The sequence below is a fragment of the Mauremys reevesii genome, linkage group 3 (genome assembly GCF_016161935.1).
Source record: "Mauremys reevesii isolate NIE-2019 linkage group 3, ASM1616193v1, whole genome shotgun sequence".
In the NCBI taxonomy this organism is placed as follows: Eukaryota; Metazoa; Chordata; order Testudines; family Geoemydidae; genus Mauremys; species Mauremys reevesii.
The window spans coordinates 152,505,673-152,533,513 of record NC_052625.1 but is presented as its reverse complement, the minus strand read 5'-3'; the positions used below and the strand labels follow the sequence as shown (position 1 = coordinate 152,533,513).

At 41.8% G+C, this 27,841-nt stretch overlaps 1 protein-coding gene across 6 annotated transcripts in view; it reads left to right on the top strand.

Annotated features, from left to right (window-relative positions):
- The window catches only part of DDX43 (DEAD-box helicase 43), a 60,337-nt gene that overhangs the window by 1,541 nt on the left and 30,955 nt on the right, over positions 1 to 27,841 (top strand). For 5 of the 6 annotated variants that reach the window (XM_039532268.1, XM_039532269.1, XM_039532263.1 and 2 more), the window contains exons 2-10: positions 386 to 441; positions 2,426 to 2,558; positions 4,062 to 4,211; positions 4,820 to 4,901; positions 9,158 to 9,314; positions 9,404 to 9,522; positions 9,843 to 9,953; positions 12,470 to 12,611; positions 16,925 to 17,025. In XM_039532268.1, the coding sequence (XP_039388202.1) occupies positions 386 to 441; positions 2,426 to 2,558; positions 4,062 to 4,211; positions 4,820 to 4,901; positions 9,158 to 9,314; positions 9,404 to 9,522; positions 9,843 to 9,953; positions 12,470 to 12,611; positions 16,925 to 17,025 (1,051 nt within the window). The remainder of the gene's footprint in view (positions 1 to 385; positions 442 to 2,425; positions 2,559 to 4,061; positions 4,212 to 4,819; positions 4,902 to 9,157; positions 9,315 to 9,403; positions 9,523 to 9,842; positions 9,954 to 12,469; positions 12,612 to 16,924; positions 17,026 to 27,841) is intronic. The other variant, XM_039532264.1, reaches the window with a different exon arrangement.

Genomic DNA, 27,841 nt, shown 5'->3' with positions numbered 1-27,841 from the left:
GGTTCTGTTGGCCAGCCCCAGTGGATGTGTGTGTGTGTGCCTTTTAGCTAGAAGAGGGGGCTATGGGGACAAAAGTCTTGCTGGCCAGGGAAAGAACCTGAAGTATCTCCCTGGTACCATGATTTCTCAATGGGTCCCCCCACACACACACTTTCTTCTGTCTTGGTTTTGAATGATCACAAATAATCCACCTATTTTTTTCCTGCGTTTTCAAGCCACGATTTCTTGTTGTTAAATGCTCCTTTTTGAAGAAAGCAAAGGCTTTCTTATTTGATGACTCTGTAAATAATGATAAAGTAATGATCAACAGTAGTTTATTTCCAACTCTTGGCACAAGTTGGTCTGGTCAAGATTTGTATAATATCTACAGTGCATTTTGTAACAGGTCGGGCTGGAACTAAAATAAGAGAACTTGAGGATTCTTCAGGTTCTAAAATACAGGTAAAGTGCACTACATTTTGTCAAGAGCTTATTGCTCAGTACTCTCTCCAGGACTTGCTACTTCTGCTTCTATATAGTCTAGTGAGTGCTCCACTGATACAAGAGATTCTCCCCTTTCATCCGTCATTTCTTTAACTTGAGGTTGCATGTGATGCCTTTACATTTCTCCTTGTCCCTATATACATGGAGAGTAACTAAACAGAACTAGGATGTTAACATATAGTTTGCTTGGGGTGTAAGACAAAAGTTTGGTGATGTAGGGTTTTCTTTTAAAACAAAAAAACCCAAAAAATGGTAAGAACATACAAATTTTTCCTTTTTTTTTAAATGTAGCACAAGGGCTCAGAGCCACAAAGATACTTAGGTGCCAGCCTAAACCCCAGTTTTAAGCACCTAAATGCTAGATTTGTCTCCACTGCAATCCACAGAACTTCCACCAAATCCTGTAGATGCCTTAACTCAGTTGGCACTTAAGTTTTCAATGTAAAATGTCCCTAGGTGCCTGTGTTTCATGCTCTGGGCATGCATACTGCTGCCTCCCTCTAGATGTCTGGATGCCTGTCTCCCACTTAAGCCCCAGAGTGATTCAGATAGGCATTCAGCCTAAGCTGAGTGCAGGGCCATATCCAGTAAGCATGCTCAGAGGCTTCCTACTGGATCAGGTTCCATTCAAAATCTGTTGGGGAGAGAGAATAGAAGGTAGTGGTGCCCACCTTATAACTTCTATCCCAGTGGTTAGAGCACTTGGTTGGAATGTGGAAGGCAAAGGTTTAGTTCTTCCCTCTCTGCTAAAGGTGGAGAAAGGTCGCAGACCCCTGTTCAAATCCTCTCAGGGAAGTGCTCCAACCACTGAGCTTTGGGATATTCTAACGTGGGGCTTACTGGAGCTGTTTCTCTGTGGATAAATAACAAAAGTGCTTGGAGCAAGGGAACTGGACTCTGGGTCTTCCACCTTCCAGGTGCGTGCTCTAACCACCAGACTACAGAGTCATTCCATCTTTCTCTCCCTCACCCAATGGCTGTTCCACTGTGGATAAAAAGTTAAACAGACATTGGGCCAGAGAGTAAGAATGACTCTGTTGGCTGGTAGTTAGGGCACCAACCTCAGAGGTGGAAGACCCTGGATACAGTCACTCATTATCCCGTCTTTGTGTACGGCGCAAGGCAGGCACCTAAGCTTGGTCTACATACTTCGGTATAATTATGTCACTCAGGGGTGTGAAAAATCCACATCCCTGAGCTATGTAGTTGTACCGGTCTTAATCCCTTTGCCCCCTGTAGACAGAACAATGTTGGCGGGAGAGCTTCTCCCACTGACGTGCCTACTGTCTTTTGTGAAGATGGCATTATTAAGCCAGAGGGAGAGTTCTCTGAGAGAGTTTGAGTGTAGGTACATGCACAGGTAGGTCAATGTAAGCTGCCTGCATTGATCTAACAGTGTAGTGTAACAGCGTAGACCAGGTTATAGGTATACCTGCAGCTGAGGCTGCAGGGCGGTTATACCGACCTAACCCCGATGTAGACATATCCTTAAATCAGTGGTTCCCAAACTTTAACAACCTGTGAACCCCTTTCACTAAAATGTCCAGTCTCGTAACCCCCCTCCTAAAAATGAATATGTTCACCGTTAGGGAATTTTTTTCCCGAGAACCCTGTGTAACATTTCACGAACCCCAGCTTGGGAACCACTGCCTTAAGTGTATACATACTCTTAGGTGTTTAGCTCTCCCTATTCATTGTATAGGGAAGCTGATGCACTTAACTGTGGCTTTGTGGATTGCAGTGTTCTTGTGACTTTTCTAGGTGGCCAAAAATTAGGCATTATGATGTCTAAGTCCTTTTGGATAGCACACCAAAGGGCCTATGTTAGGCAGAGAAATTATGAGACTGCATAAAGAAAAGATCAAGGAGTGGGATACCTGTGTATATTCTAGTATATTAAGCTTGTACTATATAAAAACTTAATTAGGCTTTCTAAATTTAGGTTATAAGAGGAACATATGAAGCTGAAGTAAAGATTTTTGGCAGTAATGATACACAGAACAAAGCCAAAATGTTGATAGATGATCTTGTTAAGAGGTATGGCCAAAATTACCCTGGAGACAGGACTGAGAAAGGTAAGAAATTTACTGTGGGGGAATTGTTGGGTCTTTGACTTGTGTTCTTTTATAACATTTGACTTGTACTTAACATTTTGACATGTACAATATGCCTCTGTATATATGCTGTACCACAGAGAGAGAACTTTGTCAAAAAACAGTTTAAATCGCTTCAGGAGAATACCACATACAAATCCTTAAACAAAGAAATAGAAGAGGATACATTTACCACTTGCACTGACAGACTTAGTGCCCCTCTGTAAATACATCCCATATGCTTCCAAATGCGTCAAAACAATATACATCATATTACTCACTGTACTGAACTACAGCTCTGACCTCAGCATACCCTATAATTTGCCTGTTCACTAATTCTTAACAGAAATGTATTTTTCCCATGAAGAGAGTAAGAGGTCTGTTAAGTTTCCACATAATAAAGTGTGGAATGTATTGGGTGTTACTGTATATGTTGTAGGGATACATAAGCAATGGCTACATTTTCTGTTCTAACATTTTGCTTGTGTTGTCTGTTATTATTTGTTTGGTCTATTTATATTGAAAGCCCTTTGGGGCAAGGACCATGTATGTCTTCAGACCTGGACTAAGGCACTGAAAGGGAAGAAAGGAATTAAACTCAGAACTGAGAGTTAGGTTCCACATTTCCAAGAGAGGAGGAATGGAGCATGGAGTGTACCACTGTGGTGGGAGGGGCAGCTGTGAGATGCCTAGCATGGTGGACTAGCAGGTATCTTTGAGGAAGGAGCAAAGCTGCAGTCAGGAATACTCAATAGTGGATATCTTAATATACTTTCTGAACGTATCATTGCTAAGGGGGAACTGAAAACTGCTGTTTAGATGCACAAACAGACCAGAGCAGCATAAGAATGAGGCACACCACTACATTTCCTCCTATGCTGTCCCAATTTATCATTGGGACTCACTTCATGACTGTCATCATATGTAGTATGTATTGCCTTTGTGAAATGGTTAAATCTGCTTTCTGAGAGATCCTAATTTAATTAATCTCTTTTAAATGTACTGTACTATCTGTGCATTGGTATGTATGTTTTAACCGTTATATTATCATCTTGTGTTGTAGAAATACCCTTCTCTCCTTACAGTTGTTGAAAATAGTTTTCTGCTTGATCCCTGGGGCTCTGAGAATTTACCTCCCATTTTCCTCCCAGTTTACACCCAGTCCCCGAAGAACCCATATCACAGCAAGCCTTCCTTCTAGTTAAGGGAGCTGCTTGAAGTTCCCTTTGGTACCTGTCAGTACTACTCCTAAGTAGCCAGAAATTGCTGAAAGCACTCTTTATTCTCTCCTTTTCCCAACAATGCATCCACACAGTTTCTGTAGATCTTTCTGGTCTATAATAAGACAGGATCGGAAGATCAAACCAGGCCTCTAACGATAAGCCCCAAGAAAGAAATTTCTGTTTAAACATAACATCTCTTCAGAATTCAAATGGAAAAGGTTTTGTTTGTTAAAAATAAAGCAAAGCTACTGTTTCCCAACAGGTTCCCTCCAACACAAGGATTTTGGCACTAGTTATTCCACTGAAAGTCATCGTGATCTTGTCAAGTCTGGAAATGTCCCACAGAAATCAGTGATTAACTGGGCATCTCTTCGAGAAAATAAAGCTAAATATGAAGCTATGAAGTGGGCAGGTTAGTGTACAGGCTTTGAAAAAGTGTGGTGTGCTAGTCTTGAATATAAAGTCTTGATAGCCTGTTGCAGATTTTTAAAATGCAGAATAGAACATTTTTAGATCAAAGTCTGTCTGTGTTGAAATGAATGTGTATTTTTCAGTGTCTGAATTATTAATTCCAGGTAGACTCTCTTACTTTTTTTAGATTCAATTAAATATAACTGCTTAGGCACTGTAATTTTCTAAAGTATAACTGTCTGCATCATATAATCTCTGTTAGAGGAATAATTCCAATTAGCTTAGACTGAAAATTTGGTGAGGTGGATTATTTAGTTACTTAAAAAAAATTGGGTTTTATCTCTTCTTCAGCTTTTAGTTGTTTACATGCTTCTGACAAGGAATCTTCGCACTACTTATAATAATTTTTTTACTAGGGAGTGATGTGAGGATTCACAATGTTATGTGGGTTTGGGACTCTTCCTTCTTAAATCCTGATCATAGTTTTGGCAGGCTTCTACCAGTAACTGTTTCTGTTTAAACTATATGTTGTAATTCTGAATAAGCACGTCTCACACCAATTTGGAAAATTTCATTTTTAATAGCTTGCTTTTTTCCTAATTGTTTAAGATTTGCCTCCAATTGAGAGAAACTTTTACAAAGAATCACAAAAGATTGCTTCCATGCCACAAGAAGAAGTGGCGAAGTGGCGGTAAGATCTTTGTATAAGTAACTGCTTGTTTTGGAATGGTAAATTCTTTTATTGTAACATGGAGGTTGTATAAATGTTAAAATTTTGTTTTTATTAACAGTTTTGTAGATTTTTATTTGGGCTGGAGCCAGGGTAGATTGATCTTTAAATCAAAGCAATTTAAATCACTGATTTTAATCATGATTTAAATCAGCAGTCAGGAATCCTTGATTTAAATATCAGTTTTCATTGTTTTTTGCATTGTTTGTGTGCATCAGTTACACCTCTACCCTGATCTAACGCGGTCCTCGGCAGACAAAATCTCAGCGCGTTATAGGTGACATTGCGTTATATCAAACTTGCTTTGCCCGCCCTGTTCTCTGACTGCCCCCTCCAGAGACCCCTGTCCCTAATCACCCCCAGGACCTCACCCTCTACCCAGGAGCGGCGCCAGAGTTTCTGGCGCCCGAGGCAGAATCCGGGGGGCGGCATTTTGTGCGCTCCCCACGGGGCGCGCGGGAGCTTCCGGTTCCACTCCCATCGCGCCGCCGAGGAAGGACCCTACGCTGAAATGCCGCAGGCGACAGCGGCATTCATTGAGCTGCTCAATTGCATGCTGCTGTTTTCCGCAGCACGTAGGCAGAAGGTCCTTCTTCGGCAGCGAAACGGGAGCGGAACCAGAAGCTCCCGTGTGCCCCATGGGGAGCGCACAAAATGCCGCCCCCCCCAAATCCTGATGCTCTAGGCGACCGCCTAGGGTCGCCTGATGGAAGTGCTGGCCCTGCCTCTACCCAACCCCCCTGTTCCCTGACTGCTCCAACCTCTATCCACCCCGCCCGCCCCCTGACAGGCACTCACTGGCAGCAGCGGGAAGCAGAGCAGCCCGGCCCCAGTCTGCTCCACTCCACCAGCTCCCAGCGCCGTGGTGCTCCGCTTCCTGCCGTCGGTGAGTGCGGGGAGGTTGGGGAAAGGATCCCCGCCGTGCTCACCTGCCGCAGGAAGCGGAGCGACACGACCCCCGCCCACTGCGCTTTCCTTGCCCTGGCCCCAGCTGTGTTGCTGGGGTGCGGCTGGGGAAAGGTCCTGCACTCACCTGCGGCGGGAAGTGGAGTGCCATGGCTGGGAGCTGGTGGAGTGGAGCTGGCTGGGGCTGGGCTGCTCCGCTTCCCACCGCTGCCAGTGAGTGCAAGGAGGTTGGGGGAAAGGACGTCCTCCGCACTCACCGGCAGTGGGAAGCGGAGCGACGTAGCCCCAGCCCGCTCCACTCTGCCACCTCCCAGCCGCAGCGCTCTGCTTCCTGCCACAGGTGAGTGCGGGGAGGTTGGGGAAAGGACGCCTCCCGTACTCACCTGTGGTGGGAAGCAGAGCGCTGCAGCTGGAAGGTGGCGGAGTGGAGCGGGCTGGGGCTGGGCTGCTCTGCTTCCACCGCTGCTGGTGAGTGTGGGGGGGATCCCTTCCCCCCCAAGTCCCCTCCCTTGAGTGACACAGCTGGGGCTGGGGCAAGGGAAGCAGAGCGGGCTGCTCCTGGCCCCCCACTAATCCCCCAGGCCACTCTGGGACTGCAGGCCCCCCAAAAGTGCCCTCCCACAGCTCCTGCCCCCCAGACCCTGGAGCAGGGAGCCCCTGACTGCCTCCGAGACCCTCTGCCCCTTATCGAACCCCTCGGCCCCAGCCTGGCCCGGCACCCTTAACACGCTGCTCAGAGCAGCATGTCAGAGCTTTACCGCCTTGTATGCGAACCCGCCTTATATCAGGTCGCGTTATATCGGGGTAGAGGTGTATTTTCATGAAGAAAGATTGGTTCTCATTGTTTGGTAACCATTAAAATATATTTTTGCTAAATTTGGTGCAGCTTTTTGCTAACCAGGACGAAACAGTATATCATTACGCACTGAAGTAATTATATAGCTTTATCTTATATTTATTCAGATTCTTAATTTTTACACTTACTATGTTGGACAATGATAAATGATGCGGTTTTTATTTACTGGATTAATTTTTTGCTTGTGATTGTGTCAAGCTCTATTTGGCTGGAAATTATTATTCAATTAAAATGCACAAAAACAAATTTTTATTTTTTTATTCAATAAAACTACCTTAAATATGCTGGATACGTAAGAAAAAAGTTAATCAAGACATGTTTTGCATTTAAACTCATTAATTAAACAAAAGTATTATCTGTAGTTAGCTAATTGAACTAATTGTCTCTGATCACCAAGTCCTTCAAAATTTTTAGAATTAGCAGAACTCATTCTCACACACATAGCTTTTATTCATAGATTAGAAGACAAAAACACACTTTCCTGTTTTTCAACTCCCAGTTGGGTTCTTTACTTGGCTCATTGAACTGAACTGGACGGAAATTAAGAAAACTGTCTCCCATGCAGAAGAAGTTACTACTGTCAAAAGCTGGTTTAGCACTTCAGCAAGCTCTGGAGGCAAGTGCTTAGCCAGTGTCTTCCACCAGTCATGGGTTTGATTTTCTTTAAAACTTGGCAGCAAATGAACTGCTTAAAATTTTTTGTTTAGTTTAAATTATTTTAATACATCATGATAAGTTTAGGCCTTAGCATAGGTTGTCAATTACAATTTTAATTTTAAATAGATTTATTTTTTAAAAAAGCCTTCTTTAATTTAAATTTTCAAAATATCCAATTTTTTTAAATTAAATCAATTTTATAGAACATGGGTTGAGCATTATGCAAGCAGACAGTGCTTGTTCAAGATGCTAGCAAATGGTGGCTGTAATCTCTGTAAAAGGCAAATGGCCACAGTCTGTCTTTTTTTTTTTCTTAAATGTCAGAATCTCTCCTTTTGTATTACAAAAAGATGGTATTGGAAGTGTAGTTGGTGCACAAAACCCTTCAGTGTGTCTGCCTACTGGAATTGAGCATATTGTGAGATAGTGGATTGGAGTTTAATTCCTTCAAGCTATAATCTTCTGAACATTGCGTCCATCTTAAATGACCCCTGAACTCCCCCCCTTTTTTTTTTCATCAAAGCCTTATTCAAACATCTTCTAAGCAGTTAGAACTTTGATTCACTGCCATCCTACCCTGTCCTTGCCCGTAGATCCTGGTAAGTCCCAACCTGGTTAATCACTAAGTTCCAATCACTTTGAATCAAGTACACAGAGCATCCTACTTTTCAGTCACCTCATGTCGACGCTAGTATTCTCTTTCCAGTAGTAATGGATTTTACAATCCTCCCTTGCTGCCCTGGCTGCTATAATTTTTCCATGTATGCTGCCCGAGCAGCTTTATCAGTGTCTCTAACATATGTCTCTCTTTTAAGAAATATAACCTGTAATCTAAACTGGGATTCTAGTTATTGTCTTTTGGAGGTATGTGCGCATGTTTCTACTTGCCAGTTTTCCATGCTGTATGGAACTTTTCATAGGATCAGAAAAGAGAATCTATGGGACAACAGCTATGGGCGAGTAAAAAATATTCTGTAATATTTCCTCTTCGCCCTTCCCATCTTCTATATGCTTATCCATAATGTTTCTGTAATTTTGTTCATTACTTTTTTAAATAAGTATAACTGAGGGAAATGGGGAGATTGAAAGTGCTTTTCTCTTCCTCCTCCCTGGTTGAAGCAAAGATGTTGGTTGAATGGAATCTTGTATTTAGGCTGGGAAGAGAAGAAAAAACTAAGACAAACCATTGATAACATATTTCTTTAAAAAATAGTCCCTTTAAATATCTCAGTGCTTGAGTGTGCTGTAAAGCATGTTAAAGTAGGTTGCAGATCCTTAGAAACTGTAGACCTTTCTGTTTGTTAATATGGCATAGGTGGTTCTATTATTCTTTTGTTTTGTGACCTTTTGTGGTTGTTTTGTTCATATGGAGTGCTATGGACCCACACTGTCACAACCACTATTCTGGTGAAGGCCTAGATAGGATGCCATTTAAAACTAGTCAGTGGCACTCTCCAATGACTTTTGGATTGCAATAGGACACAAATATTCTCAGCAAATGTATTTGTTAATTCAGGTAGAGTGCAATCAAGGTCAGATGTATGACCAGGTGCATAGTCATATCCATTTAGAGTATCTACAAGTGAAAGTGAGAACTGAAGGATGTGGAAGAGTGTCTCCCAAGTAATACCCTTTGTGAACATAAGAGTGATCATGGCTCTCTTTTTTCCCAAGAAATCTGTACTCATTTCTTACAGACTGCACAGTTTTTCTTAATTTCTAGAATATTTTTCTGTTTTGGTTTTTAAATTATTTGATTTTTCAAGCTACTACATTAATATTTTTAAATTTTATACAGAAAAGAAAATAATAATATCATTTGTGATGACTTGAAAGAAGGTGAGAAGCGCCATGTTCCCAATCCTGTTTGGAAATTTGAAGATGCATTTCAATATTATCCTGATGTTATGGCAAATATCAGAAAAGTTGGCTTTGAGAATCCTACGCCAATTCAGGTACTGTGTGGTATCAGTTCTGGCAAGTTTCATAGTTTAAAGAGAAATTTGCAGTCCATATGTTTAGCACTTATATTGCTTTATTTCAGTCACAGGCTTGGCCAATCATACTCCAAGGAATTGATCTCATTGGTATAGCACAGACTGGTACTGGGAAGACATTAGCTTATTTAATGCCTGGATTCATTCATTTGGATTCACAACCAATGTAAGGGCTTGATGGAGCGAAACTTTTTGAGTTTTGTATTGCCTTATTAAGTTTTTGTTTTGTTTTGGTTTTAACTCTAAAACACAACTTGAGAGAGTGCAATCAATAGTTCTAAAATTAACTGTACTGGTTTAAGAAACTGGTAGCCCTGATCTGTCTGAATAACACAATGTGGCAGTATATTGAGAAACTCTAGAGCAATATTACATTAAAACATTTTAATATCTAATGTGGGTGTACTCAATATCATGTTTTTCTGTAGCCTAATAGAACTACTGTATAAAGCATTTTTTAAAATTTTGTTTAATTCTTTCTTAAAGCCCAAGAGATCAGCGAGGTGGACCAGGTATGTTGGTCCTTGCTCCCACTCGAGAACTAGCTCTTCAGGTGGAGGCAGAGTGCTCAAAGTATACGTACAAAGGAATTAAAAGGTAATATTTATTCTGCCAACATTTGTATCTTTAATATTAAGAAGCTGGTGAGAAGTCTTGTATTACAGCAAGTCCTGTCACTAAAATGCTAAAGCGTTATAACAAATATAAAAAAATTGAATTATCCTGTAGCCTTTAATATATCTGGTATTCTGTTTGTTCTGTCAATAGAAGGCAGCATACGTGTGGTCCACTTTGTTTGGGCCATAGATTGCCTTCTACGATGAGATAACTGGCCCTGTGGGAAAAGGGGTGGATGTGATATACCTTGACTTAAGCAAAGCTTTTGATACAGTCTTTAACTTGCTGGCAAGAATACTGTGGGAGAAGTATGGATTGGATGAATGGACTATAAGGCAGATAGAAAGCTGGCTAGATCATCAGGCTCAACGGTTAGTGAGCAACAGCTCGATGTCTAATTGGCAGCCAGTATCAAGTGGAGTGCCCCAGGGATCGGTCCTGGGGCTGGTTTTGTTCAGCATCTTCATTAATGATCTGGATGGTGGGATGGATTGCACCTTCAGCAAGTCCACAGATGACACTAAGCTGGGGGAAGAGGTGGATACGCTGGAGGGTAAGGATAGGATCCAGTGTGACCTAGACAAATTGGAGGATTGGGCCAAAAGAAATCTGATTAAGTTCAACAAGAACAAGTGCAGAGTCCTGCACTTAGGACAGAAGACTCCTGTGCACTGCTACAGGCTGGGGACTGACTGGCTAAGCAGCAGTTCTGCAGAAAAGGACCTGGAGATTACAGTGGACGAGAAGCTGAATATGAGTCATAGTGTGCCCTTGTTGCCAAGAAGGCCAACGGCATATTAGGCTACATTAGTAGGAGCATTGCCAGCAGATCGAGGGAAGTGATTATTCCCCTCTATTTGGCACTGGTGAGGCCACATCTGGAGAATTGCATCCAGTTTTGGGCCCCCCACAACAGAAAGAATGTGGACCAATTGGAGAGAGCCCAACGGAGGGCAATGAAAATGATTAGGGGGGTGGGGCACATGACTTATGTGGAGAAGCTGAAGGAACTGGGCTTCGTTAGTCTGTAGAAAAGAAGAGTGAGGGGGGTTGATAGCAGCCTTCAACTACCTGAAGGGGGGTTCCAAAGAGAATGGACCTGGGTTGTTCTCAGTGGTGGCAGATGACAGAACAAGGAGCAATGCTCTCAAGTTGCAGTGAGGAAGGTCTAGGTTGGGCATTAGGAAAAACTTTCACTAGGAGGGTGGTGATGCACTGGAATGAGTTACCTAGGGAGGTGGTGGAATCTCCATCTTTAGAGGTTTTTAAGGCCCATCTTGACACAGCCCTGGCTGGGATGATTTAATTGGTGTTGGTCCTGCTTTGAACAGGGGGTTGGACTAGATGACCTCCTGAGGTCTCTTCCAACCCTAATCTTCTATGATTCTTTGTCTGCCATATTCTTCATTATGAAGTCACTAAATAGGACTACTTGTCTTTTCCTCTGGGCTCCCTTTCAGTACTTGGTCAATAGTTGAGCTTTCCATTGACTGAACCTCTTTCTCCTGTGTATTCTAAAGGCAAGATATTTTGTTGGTAGTGTAAAGTCTAAAGAGGTCCTTAATTTGTACCTTTTATATTTACAGCTTTTCCTTCTGGCTTGAGTCTTTTGAGGCCATATTTCTCCATATTTCTTACTTTTCTTCCTTTATCCAGTCTGTGGCTTCAGATTGCTATTGGTTGTTCTCTCTTGACCTGCCTTTGTACCTCTTAGTAGTTCTGAATTGACATCCAGGCTCCACCACCTGTTCCTCCAGAGGTGAAACAAAATTATAATAATTTCATTTATTCTAAACAAAACTCTCTTTATAAAATAGGATACTGTGCATGCTCCACATTCTGTCAGTAGTTCATCTTTATTGCAGTTTACTTCAGAATCTCTTCTCACATGTTGAAATGTGTGAATGCTAAGGTGCTGTGGTACCCGAAGAATTCTAATTCCCTTGTTCGCTGCTAGGTGAATTTTTTAAAAGTTATGCATTTCCTTCTCTGATAATGCTTCTATGTGCTGTAATAGGTGGTCACATAACTTGCGCTCATACCTAAAATCCTTTTTCATACCTACTCCGTGGTCTTTTGTCATTAGATTGGCATCCCACTACCTGTTGGTTACTTTAGATAGCTTCTCTCTTTGTCTGTCTGGATATGAGTTGAGAAACTGAAGCAGCACATTCAGTGACAAATTGTTTGGGATGTGGTTTAATGTAGTCAACTCCTCAGTGACAATTTTATTGTTAAAATTTGTGTCCTGTTTAGTGTATCTGAACTTAAACACATTAGTTGTGGCAGATAATGTAAAATAACATTTATTTAAAGTAGAAAATGTATTTAAATCATTTGTGCTTTTTGATCTAATCTTTCCTCTTGATAACTTAATACAAAAAATACTCTTTAAATATTGTGGGACAATGTGATGGTATTGTTTTCCATTTTGAAAGATTGATTTTTAATTGAACTATACTCCTCAACTTCTGGAAAACTTTTATTTTTTTTAGTATTTGCATATATGGTGGTGGGGACCGAAAAGGACAGATAAACATGGTTACCAAAGGTGTGGATATTGTTATTGCTACTCCTGGTAGACTGAATGACCTTCAAATGAACAACTTCATAAATCTGAAGAGCATAACATACTTGGCAAGTAGTCAACATTGAAAAGTAATGCACTTATTGGGGTGGAGTTGGATTAATCTGAACCAAATCTTTGTTGTTGTTGGGTTTTTTTAGTGAATTAAATAATTTTAATTGAATTGATATTTTTAAGGCTAAAATCTGGAAATCTGAGTACTGTTAACTGAGTATCTCTGCTGAAGACACTGAACACCACCTTGAGAAAACTAGACTCCTGGTACATGTAATCAGTTTTCTTAAAATGGAAAATAGCTTGTGGCCCACGTTTCTAAAGGTCACTTGAAAAAAAACAACTTTAGATAGCTATTGTGATGCTAATAGTATCATGTACTGAAAGCCTTAAGTCTCCCTGGCCATTTTTTACAAATAGTGAGCTAACAGTCTGACTTCAGGACATAAAAATGTTAAGTAAGAAATTTGTTAGATTACTTAAGTGCATAATGTCCTTATTACCCTATATTCAGTTTTTAATACTATAGGTCAGTGGTTCTCAACCTATTTACTGCTGTGGGCTGCATATGCAGCTTTCTGTTATGTGGGCCACATCGACACAATACGTATACTGCCTGTATGGCCCTGAAGATGTCACATGGGCCACAGATATGTGTTGATTGGGCCGCAGGTTGATAACCACTGCTATAGGTATTCTGTTCTCTCATGCTTACAAATTGTCAGTGGCCTTTTAACCTTTAGGACACTGGTTAATCACTAGGGATAACAGTTTAAACTGGCCCTTTCCCAGGTGAAATTTATGAAATACTTTAATGAATAAACTAGAACTGTTAAGAAGATCCAGTCCTGAGCAGCTGGTAAAGTATCATACCATGCTTCCCTTGATGCCAGTACCTGCCTATACTCCACGTTTAGAAATAATAGTGGACTTGCAGACCCCAAATATGGAAGGATGGTAATAGACAGCAAAGAGAGATGAGCATCACCAGGATTTTGACCAGCTGAGAGAGAGAATAGTAGTGGAACTAGAGAGTAGTCTTATTTGATTGTAAAATAGGAATGAAGGCGTCTGTAGTAAAGAAAAGAATTGCTAGTTTTTAGTGCACTAACAGCTAAATATTGTATTCAGCTTCATGCACTTTCGCTGTCCTTAGAAAATAAATGATGTGGTGCTGGCTAGAAATAGAACAAAAGTCTATAATTGCTGAAAATAACTTGATAATTATGTTGCATGTTAATCAAAAGGCCTTAACCATCATCTTTCTGAATCACATAAAGGGAGAAAATGGTTCTCCTTGAACTTCAGTCCAGGCACTTAGGTAAAGTTCCACTTTTCCAGTAGACGGGAGACATGCACAGAGGACTGAATTCTGAAAGTGATCAACTATTTTAGGTACCTGTAGACTGACTTTTTTTTTTTCCAGAAATGCTGCACACCCTCTACTCCAGTCCGTAAGTATCTAAAGTTGGACCCAAAACTGAGATCATGCTTTAAAATTTGCACCTGTGTATTTGTCGCCGCCACCTCCTCCTCCCCTCCGCCCCCCCCGCCAATGTGTAAGAGGCTCGCTGCTTCCCAGAGCTCAGTTGTGTCTTCAGCAGGCAGAGAACACAATACCTTTGCTGGAGAGAAGATCAAAGAGCATTGAACTTCAAATTCCCATCATTCTTTTGTATGTAGCTACGCACACAGTTTCCATGTAAGATGCCAAAGAACTTGTGAATTTTCTCCCAAATACACTGGACTATCTACTTCCCGGCCCTGCTGCAGATCTCTGCTTTGGGCTCATCCTCTCTAGAACAGTAGAGGAACCTGAGATAGGAAATGGTAAGAAGAAAACAGAAAACTCTCTCCATAAAACACACAGCGCTGCCCATTTCAGCATGGTGCACAAGATGGATCAGCACCTCCAGATGGATCAGATATGCACAAAATGAATTAACACCATCCTCTCAGCACAGCCACATCTACTTTTGGTTGCTCTGCAGCCTAGATCTAGCTCAATTCTTCTTTAGTAACCCGGCCATCCCAATTAGCCTTCCACATTCTTCAAGACTTTAACGGAAACGAGCAATTTTGTCACAGATGGCTTCTGTGCTAGTCAGATGCATGTCCTCAGTTGAAGCCACCATTCAGCTCTGCCCTCTCTGTTATAAAACAATTGTATGCTGTTACCTGGAATTCTGCATTCACTTTTGACCATACCATATCAAAAACTGTATAGCAGAAATAGAAGGTAATTTAGAGACATATGATGAGAATGATTAAGAACATCAAAGAAACCTGTAGAGAGGAGACAAGAGGACACAAATGTATACAGATTAGTTAGTTACCTTCACTATTCCGTTCAAGTGCTCCTATTACCCTCTCTCAGAATACAAGAACAAGGAAACATACAATAAAACAGAAGAGAGACAAATTTAAAACTGATAAAAGTTGAGACTTCTCACACAGTGCCCAACTGGCCTGGGAAACTCTGTACCACAAGGTATAACTTCAACAAAGATATTTTAGTATTCAAAAAAGGAGTGGATGTTTATATGGATAGAAAGAATGTCCAGAAGGTGGTGTAGTGAATATTAATGTTTTGAAAATTATATTAAATCTTATGCTTAAGGGAATAAACAGATATCCAACTATTGGGGGTTTGGAAGAAACATTAACAGGAGGTTGGTTATCCTATCTGGGAGATGGGATACTGAACTTAGACCACAGGTCTGATCCAGTATGGCTATTCATATGTTCTCTCCTCTCCTTCCAGCTACAGGAATAGTTCATTTCCTAGCGAAGGCAGTACCTTCTGTCCTATCAGGAAGGACACTGACCTACAAATAGCTAGCGGCTCTCTGTAACCCACAATAGAGATTCTAGCCTTTACACTCCATTGGAATATGTATAATTAGTGAAGAACAATCTTAATTAAGTCTTTTGGACATGAAGGGTTAATCAGAAGATTGAATTCCCCTCCTCAATCTCTCAGATGAGAGATTATTATGGTCATACTTATGTTTCAGGGAATTCCAATGGCACTTCAGTTTTGATGAGTCGCAACTAGACACTAGGACCTCTAAAAAGGAGAAAACAGGTATGAAGATAATCAAGGGAATGGCCAGAAAATCTCTGATCCTCCTGTATAAGAGAAGAGAGAACTTGGCCTTAAAAAAAAAAAAAAATTACCTCTGAGCCTATAACTCAAACCTGAAAATTAAAGGAGGAAAGTTCAGTGGACCTGGTTCTTGTTGGCTTAATATTTTTACATTTGTATAGGATTCTGAAATTCTCACAGGTGTGCCTACATTTCAGAAATGGAGTGGATCAAGAGTGAGACTCAGATTACAAAACTGTTCCAATTAATTGAAAATCTTGTGCCCCCTTTCCAAAGACAGATATTTTAAAAGCAAGTTGTTAAGTAGATGAAGTCACTTCACAGTTGGCCAAACTAATTCCAATTCCCATGGTAGGGGGTGTATCCCTAAAGGACTCCGTATTTCAGTGCAACACTTAAAAAAAATCATCAGGTCTCTGTTTCCAGAGCAGATTAGATGGTTAAGGGCCAGGAGATTATAAAATATTTCCAAGTCTTTGAAAGTCAAAAATGTCCAGTTAGCACTTAAGATACTGCTCTGTTTAGGATATTACTTTGGAACCTTGACTCTTTGCAGGGGACATGGTTTGACCATTGTTTGGCCATTACAAGTTCTGATTCAGAGACTTAGGCCTCAAAAACTAGTAATTTTTCAGGAGTACTAGGAAGGGTCAAGTGCACTTTATCTAGTGGTTAAGAGAGAGCTGCGCTCAGAATTGGCAGACCCCTTGAAAATGTTGTGATGAAATGTCTTTCTGCTCATAGTGAAGAACAAAATTAATATTTCTGGACTGATGTAGAAAAGCTCTAATGAGTAAAATAAGAAACCCCACTTTAAAGTTTCTGAAGAAACCCCCTTGATTAAAATGGTTGCAGGGTTGGGGTTTTTTTTCTGTTTTCTGTTACATAATCAAAACTTCTATTTCAATTTATATGCTAAACAAATTGGTGGGGTGGGAGGGATATAGGCAAGTGAAAACTGTTCAAAATCCTGGTGTTCTCTGGCTTTTGTTCTTGGGGGTATGGTTAAAAGCATTTTTTCTCAGAGAATTTTCCTGTCTAGAAATGTGCAAAGTTTGCCTTTTTATCAAGGAGTGGCACCAGAAACAATTTAGATGGTGAAAACTTGAAAAGGAGTTAATAGTTTTTGGAGTGGAAATAAATAGATTCTAAAATGGGTTTTAAGGGTGGAGTGTGAGAAATACGTCTTAAGGAAAGTCTGCTGTGTAGTGTCTTGCTGAAAACTTAAAGAACCATAGGAACTAACCTTGTTTTGCACAGGTTTTAGATGAGGCTGATAGGATGTTGGATATGGGATTTGAACCTCAAATAATGAAGATCTTACTAGATGTACGCCCTGACAGACAAACAGTCATGACTAGGTATGTGAATGTTTTCAGTAGCTTAGAATTAAGGTTGGTGTCATTGTAAACTTGTATAGTTATACTTAATTTTAATGGTTCATGTTAGCACTTTTTAATATAAAGCTCCTAAATAATTACTGTGCTCATATTTATGGGACAGTGGATACCTGCTATAATCATTTTGATTTATCCTCTTGATGTCAAATTGGTTACTTATGAGACTGAATTCAACAAGAGAACTTTCAGATACTCTTGAATACTGACTAGTTGGATAACAATTGGTAACTACTTGGATCTTAGACTTCAGACACAGTCTGATAGATTGAAGAACTCCCATAGGCCTCTCTGTCTAACTTAATCAGTGATAAATCTTGGACTGAAGAATTTGAGGGTATTTAAAGAGAGCCTGCACATTTGGATTTTTTAACTAATTAATTATGTACTATATGTCTCCAGGTAGGCTAGGAGAGGCATTCAGTACACTAGTAACTTGAAATTTTAATTTTTTTTATCTGTTTGTTTTTGCAAGCTTGTGATGCACATATCCACTGCAGATTGCCAGCTGCTACTCAGTGTGATATACGAGTATGCACTCTGCTTATATCAGCCTCCCCTACCCCTTAGCTATCCCAATGGTCTTCAGTGGTAAGTCTCATTCTTCTCCAATATTTGACTTCAGAAAGAAAAATATTTTATCGTGTAGGGCACTGATGCAGAATCTTTGCAACACAGAGGACTTCATGGTAACCTAACAAGATTCCAAAAGCTGTAAATAATTTTACATAGGATTATTCAGTTAAAAAAGAAGTAAAGTGTACGTTGCACAGCATCACTGAATGTATGCTTTGGGGGCTTCAGGGGAAGGCATATCAGCGGGAAGTCTGGAACTGCTTTGAAACCAAATTCTTGATGTCTGACTTAGAAGTGGTTGTGCACATAATGATATGGAGACTTGCCCATTGTTCAGGGTGTGGCATTTTGATTTATTCCAGTGCATAGATCTTTTTCATAAACAAGTACTTCAGAGAAGATCTTTTGTATAACTAAATAAGTCAAGTGGAAAGCATTTATAGAAATTCATTGTTTCCTTCATGACATTTGGACTGAAGCTTAGTAAATCAGTCAGTTCTAACTGAATTTGACATCTCTTTGGGGTCAGGTGAAAAATGGGTCTGCAAATAACTTTGAACTCTTGTTTTACCTTGAAAGTCTCTTAGCTGAAGCTCAAACTTACCTTGAAGATTTTTGATCCTTGCACTCTAAATAGAACTGTCACTCACTTTTTAAGAACTGTGGTATTGAGTGAGATGGAATAAATGGGTGGAAGGTGTTAACATAACCTTGTCGCTGTCCAACACTAAATAGTGGGGTTTGGTACTAAGCAGACTGAGGTCTCTGTATACCATGGCGCAAGCACCATTAAAAATCTTTTCAACCTTTTATTAAAGATACAGAGAAGAAGGAAAAACAGTTGACACAATTGAAATGTAAAACATTAAGGCTTTTATTTTAACATCCTGTTTTCCCTTTAGCTGGAGAGAGTTTTAGAAGGAAAACAGCTCCTTGTTTGATAGTCTCTTGGATGGTGGTAACTGTGCTTTTGGGGAAAATAAGTTAATTGAGATGAGCTAGAGCTGCTGTTGCTGTTAAAGTCCAATCTCATTTCATTTCACGTGGTGGTTGGGATTCAGCTGGATTTGGTAGAGATGGTGGTGATATCTGAGTCCTCTCTCTGGCCTGGTCTGGTCAGAACATCTCTCAGTATCAGGGTGATGAAAACCTAGGTCCCATGAGATGGTACGGGTGGCAACCATGATGGTGACTATTCTTAGGCTCATTGCTGCTGAAATCTCAGATCACCTTAGCTAGCAACAAGAGCTTTCTATTTTCTGCTTCTTAGGCCTGGTCTACACTACGCGTTTAAACCGGTTTTAGGAGCATTAAACCGATTTAACACCACACCTGTCCACACTAAGAGGCCCTTTATATTGCTATAAAGGGCTCTTTAAATCGATTTCTGTACTCCTCCCTAACGAGAGGAGTAGCGCTAATATCGGAATTGCCATATCGGATTAGGGTTAGTGTGGCCACAAATCGACGGTATTGGCCTCCGGGTGGTATCCCACAGTGCACCACTGACCGCTCTGGACAGCAATCTGAACTCGGATGCAGTGGCCAGGTAGACAGGAAAAGCCCCACGAACTTTTGAATATTTCCTGTTTGCCCAGCGTGGAGCTCCGATCAGCACGGGTGGCAATGCAGTCCGAAATCAAAATCCAAAAAGAACTCCAGCATGGACTGTACGGATGTGATTGCTGTAAGGGCAGGCAAATCTGTTCTATCCGAGCTCCGATACAGAAGACGAAATGCCAAAGCATTTTAAAAAAATCTCCAGACAGACGCCATAGCAGGGACTCAGCGCACTGCTGCGTGATAAGCGTAACGGAAAGCCAAAGAATCAAATGGACACTCATGGAGGGAGGGAGCGGGGACGGACTCAAGCTCTCCCGCAGTTCCTGCAGTCCCCGAAAAGCATTTGCATTCTTGGCTGAGCTCCAAATGCCTGTAGTGTCAAACACATTGTCTACGGTGGTTCAAGGCATAGCTCATCAATTTACCCCACCCCCAGAAGTAAAAGGGAAAAAAATCTTCTCTTGACTCTTTTAAATGTCACCCACTGTCTACTGAATGCTGCTGATAGACGTGATTCTGCAGTAGCGAGCTGCTGTATCCTCTCCCCCCCTCCTTGGTGGCTGATGGTGCAATATGGCTGATATCCATTGTCATCATCAGCCTTGTGGCAGAGGGTGCAGTGCGGTAGGACTGCGCTCCCATCCTCCTCATCAGCCTTGTGGCAGATTGTACAGTACAGAAGGACTGGTATCTGTCCTCATCATCAGCCCATAAGTAGACGGTCTGGTAACCGTTTTCATCATAGCAACAGGGGGCTGAGCTCCATCTGCCCCTTCCCTTCATGTGTAAAGAAAAGATTCTGTACTGCCTGGACTATCATAGCAGGATGCTGGGCTCCTGTCCCCCACACTGCTTAATGTCTGGACTATCATAGCAGCTGGAGGCTGCCTTCTTTCCCTTATTTTATCTCACTAACAAGTCACTGTTTCTTATTCCTGCATTCTTTATTACTTCATCACACAAGTGGGGGGACACTGCAACGGTAGCCCAGGAAGGCTGGGGGCACGTATGACAGCAGCAGAGGGTACAGCACAGAAGGACTGGTAACTGTCATCATTGCCAGTTTACAATGGCAAGGTAGACGGTACAGAATGGCTGGTAACCATCTCTGCTATCATGCAAAAGCAAGTGAATGCTGCTGTGTAGTGCTGCTGAATCGCCTCTGTCAGCGGCATCTAGTACACATACGGTGACAGTGACAAACTGCAAAACAGGCTGCACGGTTGCCATGCTATGGCGTCTGCCAGGGAAATCCAGGGAAAAAGGGCGCGAAATGATTGTCTGCCGTTGCTTTCCCAGAGGAAGGAGTGACTGACGACATTTACCCAGAACCACCCGCAGCAATGTTTTTTGCCCCATCAGGCACTGGGATCTCAACCCGGAATTCCAAGGGGCGGGGGAGACTCCGGGAACTATGGGATAGCTGCAGAATAGCTACCCACAGTGCAACGCTCCAGAAATCGATGCTAGCCTCGGATCGCGGACGCACACCACCGAATTAATGTGCTTAGTGTGGCCGCGCGCACTCGATTTTATACAATCTGTTTTACAGAACCGGTTTATGTAAATTTGGAATAGTCCCGTAGTGTAGACGTACCCTTATGCTCTTGGTCTGCTCTTGGTATGTTGCCTAACACCAGAGAAATCACAAACTTGGCAATAACATGGATGTTTCCTACACTGCACAACACATATCCACTGGGTCTCATCTAGTTTGTTATATCCAATTTGTTTGGATATTTGAGCTAAGATGAGTTGGGAGTAAACTAACAGTTTAAATAACATTTAATGTTACATGCTGGAGTGACTACCTGGTGAGAGCAATGAAGGTAGCTTACACTTGTGTCATAGGTCTCACCCCCACTTAGAGCTGTTGGGTTCCAAAATGGGGACCTGCATTGGTTTTCCTAAACTAAAATCCTAGTTTAGATCTGGTAAAAGCTGCCACCACCCAATAATGTACGTGTATTGGGACACAATCCTTCCCCAAAATCCTTGGGGATCCCAAGAGCCCCAAATCCATGGAGTTCTTACACCTAGGAGAAATAAACCATTCCCCCCTGCTTCCTTCCTCCTCCCTTTTCCTAGGAGAGATACCGGAATCCAACTACAGAGGGATGCCTCCCTCCTCCCCTTTCCCTAAGAATCCACCCAAGGAAAGATCAACCAAGTCCTTTACAGAAAAGATTTATTAAAGAATAAAAAGAAAGTAACTGTCTCTGTAACCAAGATGGAACAATACACAGGGTCTAAACTTATCAATCTCTGGAGAGAATTCCCCCTCCTTTCTTTCTCAGTAAAAGCAATAACAGTACAGAATTAAAGAAATTCTATAGCAAAACACAGAATTGCAAATACAGAAATAAAAGTATAAGAATACTAGTTCCTTGCTAATACTCACTAGCTTGAATAGAAGAATTTATTGCAGAAACCTGGGAGGACTTGATTAAGATGTCTGGACTCCCTCAACTCCCAAGAGAGACTCTAAACACACAAAGAACAGAAAAAAAAAAACTTCCCTCCACGGGGATTTGAAATTATCTTGTCCCTGATTGGTCCTCTGGTCAGGTGTCCGCAGGTACTGCTTGTTAACCCTTTACAGGTAGAAAAAAACCTTAACCCTTAACTAACTGTTTATGACAACTTCTGTTAAAGCATTTGTTTTCACGTAGAGTATCTCCTATCTGAAGAAAACTTTTTGATTATCAAAGTTTTTCTTTGCAGTCGTGGAAGAAACCATTCTTAAGTAAAAGTTTAAATTAATTTTAGAGGGCCACAGAAAACATTGGACTGCATACTCAGAAGTTGTGCACTACAGCCTTAGGATATAAAGCAGGGGTGGGCAAACTTTTTGGCCTGAGGGCCACTTCTGGGAATAGAAATTGTATGGCAGGCCATGAATACTCACAAAATTGGGTTTGGGGTGTGGGAAGCCGTGAGGGCTCTGGTTAGGGGTGCAGGATCCAGGGTGGGGCCAGAAATGAGGAGTTCCGGGTATGGGGGGAGGGGCTCTGGGCTGGAGTGGGGAGTGGCCTCTGGCTGGGGGTGCAGGATCTGGGGTGAGGCTGGAGATGAGGAGTTTGGAGTGTAGGAGGGTGCTCCGGGCTGAGACCGAGGGGTTCAGAGGGCGGGAGGGGGATCAGTGCTGGGGCAGGGGGGTTGGGTGCGGGAAGGGGTGCAGGCTCCGGGCGGCGTTTACCTCAACCGGCTCCCGGAAGCAAAGGCATGTCACTTCTCTTGGTCCTACACAGAGGCCCAAGCAGGCGACTCTGCACGCTGCCCCGTCTGCTGGCACTGCCCCTGCATCTCCCATTGGCTGCAGTTCCTGGTCAGTGTGAGCTGCTGGGGCAGCGCTTGGAGTGGGGACAGCGTGCAGAGCAGAGCCACCTGGCTGTCCCTGCATGTAGGAGCCAGAGAGGGGTCATGCCACTGCTTTTGGGAGCCACGTGGAGTGGCCCCCGACCCTGCTCCCCAGTGGGATCTCAAGAGCCGGATTAAAACGGCTCGCAGGCTGGATGTGGCCTGCAGGGTGTAGTTTTCCCACCTCTGGTATAAAGTATTAAGTGTCATTGAAGAAACTGGATTTACCTATAGACAAACTCCCCTTTCCAGCAGTCTTCAATTGACTGTGATATCCTTAAGAGAGTGCATACTGGGACATCACATTGAGTAGGAACTGATAATCTGCAGCAAATATGTACTTGGTACTTTTGCATTCTGTGGGTTTATCAATGGGTAATGAATGGAATGTCCTCTTACCTTGTTATTGAGACAATTCTAGAATTCTGGTATTAAGTGCTGAATGAACTTCTAAAGGTGATCCAAGAATCCAGTTTCTGCATAAAAAATTTAGTACCTTCTGCACAATGTTAAATACTTAATAATAAAAATAATAATTGGAGATATACCAATCTCCTAGAACTGGAAGGGACCTTGAAAGGTCACTGAGTCCAGCCCCTTGCTTACCTTCACTAGCAGGACCAAGTACTGATTTTTGCCCCAGATCCCTAAGTGGCCCCCTCAAGGATTGAACTCACAACCCTGGGTTTAGCAGGCCAATGCTCAAACCACTGAGCTATACCTCCCCCCCACTTGTTCTATGCTTTTGCTTTATGCCTGAAAGTTGGTTCACAGTAGATCAAATGTGAAAATAACTTAAACAACTCACATCCCTTGATATTTAGGTGAACACAGACTACAATGGTAGTTGTGACTTTTCCACGCTGCCAGTATTTCATTAAGTTCTTATTGTCCCCTTGTCCCACTTCCATACTTTCTGTGTGCTGTCATCACCTTTCATTTGCTCACAGGAGGGCCTGCCACTGCAGTAAAATATGGCACCAACAGAAATCTTGCAACCATTTTGGCCTCACTGAATGTATTTAAAATCTGGGTCTAGTTTTTAAAGATGAGTTATTACACACATAATTCAAAGCTGTGAACTGGTATTTTACGATAACTATAGTTAAGTAGTAATCACAATCTACACAAGATAAATAACTTCATGACACAGAGGTTGAGTTGAGTGCTGATATTTGACCCGTCTAGCATCAGATATTTAACCTTAAAAAGCTGTGTGTCTTAGCAATGTACTTGCTTATACATTATCTGCTGTTTAAATAGCATGTAAGCATCTGCACCCTACGCTTCCTCATGCTCTGGACTGAGAGTTTCAGCTTCCTCTGGCTAGTGATGGAGTGTCTCAGTGTATACCTGACTAGCTTACTGTTTTTCTATGTTTTATTCCTTGGTGGTTCATTCTGCCTTGGGACCTTTAATCTAGTTCTCAATGTCTTGAGGAAACCACCTTTTGATCACATTGGTAGCTGCCATTTTCTCCATTTAACCTTTAAAACTTCATCTCTCATAGCCATCGCTTTGGCCAGGAGGGTAGGGGAATTGGGAGCATTTATGGCTGATCTACCATACAGGATAATCTACTGAGACAAAATGACTCTGTCCACATCCTCGCTTCCTGCTTAAGATCTCATTGGACTTCCACATCAACAAAGACATTCAGTAAACCTTTTTTTTAACCCCAAGCCTTATGCTTCAAGGGAAGAAGCCAGCCTCCATACTCTAGAGGTGAGAAGAGCGATTGCCTTCTATCTCAACAGGACTAAACCCTTTTGATTGTCCCCCAGACTCTGTGAAGGAGACAGAGAGGATGAAGGGAGCCCCTATTTCCCTATTAAAGTGGGTATCGGTATGCATCTTAGCTTGTTATAAAGCTTCTAAGTTGCATCCTCTGCCTAGGATGATGGCCCATTCCACCAGAGCACAGTTCCTCTCTGTAGACCTACTTAATGTACCCATTGCAGACATTTGCAAAGCTGCCACATTGTCTTTTGTGCACACCTTTCACCAGCACTATGCCAGCGTTTGTTTCTAGAGCAGATACAGCCCTTGGTGAGGCTATTTTCTAAACTGTACTGACTTTCTCCTCAGCATCCTCCTCCATAATCAAGGCACTGCTTGGGAATCATAAGAACATAAGAACGGCCATACCAGGTCAGACTAAAGGTCCATCTAGCCCAGTATCCTGTCTACGGACAGTGGCCAATGCCAGGTGCCCCAGAGGGAGTGAACCTAACAGGCAATCATCAAGTGATCTCTCCCTTGCCATCCATCTCCATCCTCTGACAGATGGAGGCTAGGGATACCATTCCTTAACCATAGCCATTTATGGACCTAACCACCATGAATTTATCCAGTTCCCTTTTAAAGGCTGTTATAGTCCTAGCCTTCACAACCTCCTCAGGTAAGGAGTACCGCAAGTTGACTGTGCGCTGTGTGAAGAACTTCCTTTTATTTGTTTTAAACCTGCTGCCTATTAATTTCATTTCATGACCCCTAGTTCTTGTATTATGGGAATAAGTAAATAATTTTTCCTTATCCACTTTCTCCACATCACTCATGATTTTATATACCTCTATCATATCCCCCCTTAGTCTCCTCATTTCCAAGCTGAAGAGTCCTAGCCTAGAATATCAGGGTTGGAAGGGACCTCAGGAGGTCACCTAGTCCAACCCCCTGCTCAAAGGAGGACCAATTCCGAGACAGATTTTTACCCCAGTTCCCTAAGTGGCCCCCTTCAAGGATTGAACTCATAACCCTGAGTTTAGTAGACCAATGCTCAAACCACTGAGCTATCTCTCCCTCCCATCTTTCCTCATATGGGACCCTCTCCAAACCCCTAATCATTTTAGTTGCCCTTTTCTGAACCTTTTCTAATGCCAGTATATCTCTTTTGAGATGAGGAGACCACATCTGTATGCAGTATTTGAGATGTGGGCGTACCATCGATTTATATAAGCGCAATAATATATTCTCAGCCTTATTCTCTATCCCCTTTTTAATGTTTCCTAATATCCTATTTGCTTTTTTGACAGCCTCTGCACACTGCGTGGACATCTTCAGAGAACTGTCCACGATGACTCCAAGATCTTTTTCCTGACTCTTTGTAGCTAAATTAGCCTCCATCATATTGTATGTATGTGGAGCATCCATAGAGACAATAACTCGGAGGAGGGGAGATTATTTACTTGTACAGTAATTGGAGTTCTTCTAGATGTTTTGTCCCTATGGGTGCTCCACTACTTGCGCTCCCCTTCCCCTCTATTTGGAGTTCTTGCTGCTGGAATTCATGACTGAGAATGAATCGGAGCAGCTGCAAATCTGCCTCTCCCAGTCCTGAGCACAAGGATGAGTAGAGTGTGGGCACATGGACTGCTGACAGAAATCTGATTGAAAGCACAAGGTCATGCACAAAGTGGAGCACCCCAGGGACAAAATTTCTCACATTCCAGTTACTGTACATGTTAGTATCCTCTTCATATTCCACTCTATATGGTTTTAGAGTGAAATTTTATTGCATTTCTTGAAGCTGTGGGCAAAGATTCAAATTATATGTGCGCAAGAGGGTTTTGGAGCAAGGGTATTAACTATACTTCATTACAACTTTAGCATGTTTATAAAACGTGCTCTCTATATCCCCACCCACATTCTAAAAACTGTACTTGAAAATATTGAATGTTTTAAAATGACTTTGCAGATGTAAAGAGGTAAATGAATGCTTATTGCATAGTACATCATACATTTCCTAACCAGATGCAGGATTATAAGGGACATAGTTCAAAATACATCAGAGTGAATTATTTTGTGTCTCAAGTGTTGGTATAAATCTTTTTTTATATATTAATATGAATATCGGTGTATGAACCTTTCAGTCTCTAACCACCAACCCCCTGCTTCTGTGAATTCTGGCCATTGCATGCCACACCATAACTAGCCACAGGAAGATAACCCTATTGTAGGAGAATCCTCTGAGTTAGAGAAAGCGTGACTGCTTCTGTGTTACCCCACTTTCTGTGGCTAGCCAAGGTTTGTGAAAGGGAGAATGGGGACATGGCTGGGATTTTTCTTTGCCTCAGAGATCTCTAGATACTTTAGTAACACCTTAAGGCTTTTAACAGCCTGTGTACTTTAGTGAGACAAGGTGGTGTGAGACAAGCAAGTGTGTAGTTCTTCTACTGAAGAACATACTTGCAGTTCATATATGGAGTGATAAGCCAGAAGGAAACACTGTCATCATCTAGTGTGACCTTATGTATAACACTGGCCATAAACCTTTCCCAAAATAATTCCTAAAGCGTGCCTTTTAGAGAGAGATTAAATCTTAATTTAAAAATTGTCAGTAATTAAGAATCCATCATGACCTTTGGTAAATTGATCCAATGATTAATTACTCTCACCTTTAAAAATGTACATCTTATTTCCAGTCTGAATTTGTCTAGCTTCAGCTTCCAGCCATTGGATCATGTTAGATTGCAGAGACCAATATTAAATATTTGTTCCCTTTGTAGACTGTAGTCAAGTCTCCCCTTAATCTTCTCTTTGTTAATCTTAAATTGATTAAGCTCCTTGATTTTGGTCGCCCCATCTCAAAAAATATATTTTAGAATTGCCGAGAAGGGCAACAAAAATGATTAGGGGTATGGAACAGCTTCCATATGGGGAGAGAGTAAAAAGACTGGAACTTTTCACTTTGGAAAAAAGACAACAGAGAGGATCTGATAGAGGTCTATAAAATCATGAATGGCATGGAGAAAGTGAATAAGAATGTTTACTGCTTCATGTAAGATAAGAACCAGGGGTCACCCAATGAAATTAATAAGCAGCAGGTTTAAAACAAACAAAAGGAATTCTTCACACAATGCCCAGTCAACTTGTGGAACTCATTGTCGGGATGTTGTGAAGGCCAAAAGTATAATGCGGTTCAAAGAATTAGATAAGTTCATGGAGGATAGGTCCATCAGTGGCTGTTAGTCAAGATGGTCGTGGATGCAACCCCATGCACTGTGTCCCTAGTGTCTGCTGGAAGCTGGGAGTGGATGACGGGATGGATCACTTGATGGTTACCTGTTCTGTTCATTCCTTCTGAAGCACCTGGAATTGGCCAGTGTCGGAAGACAGGATCCTGGGCTAGATGGACCATTGGTCTGACCCAGTATGGCCATTTGTATATTCTTAGTCTGTCACTATAAAGTATGTTTTATAATTCTTTAATCATTCTTGTTGCTCTTTTAACCCTCTCCAATTTGTCAATATCCTTTTTGAATTGTGGGTACCAGAACTGGGG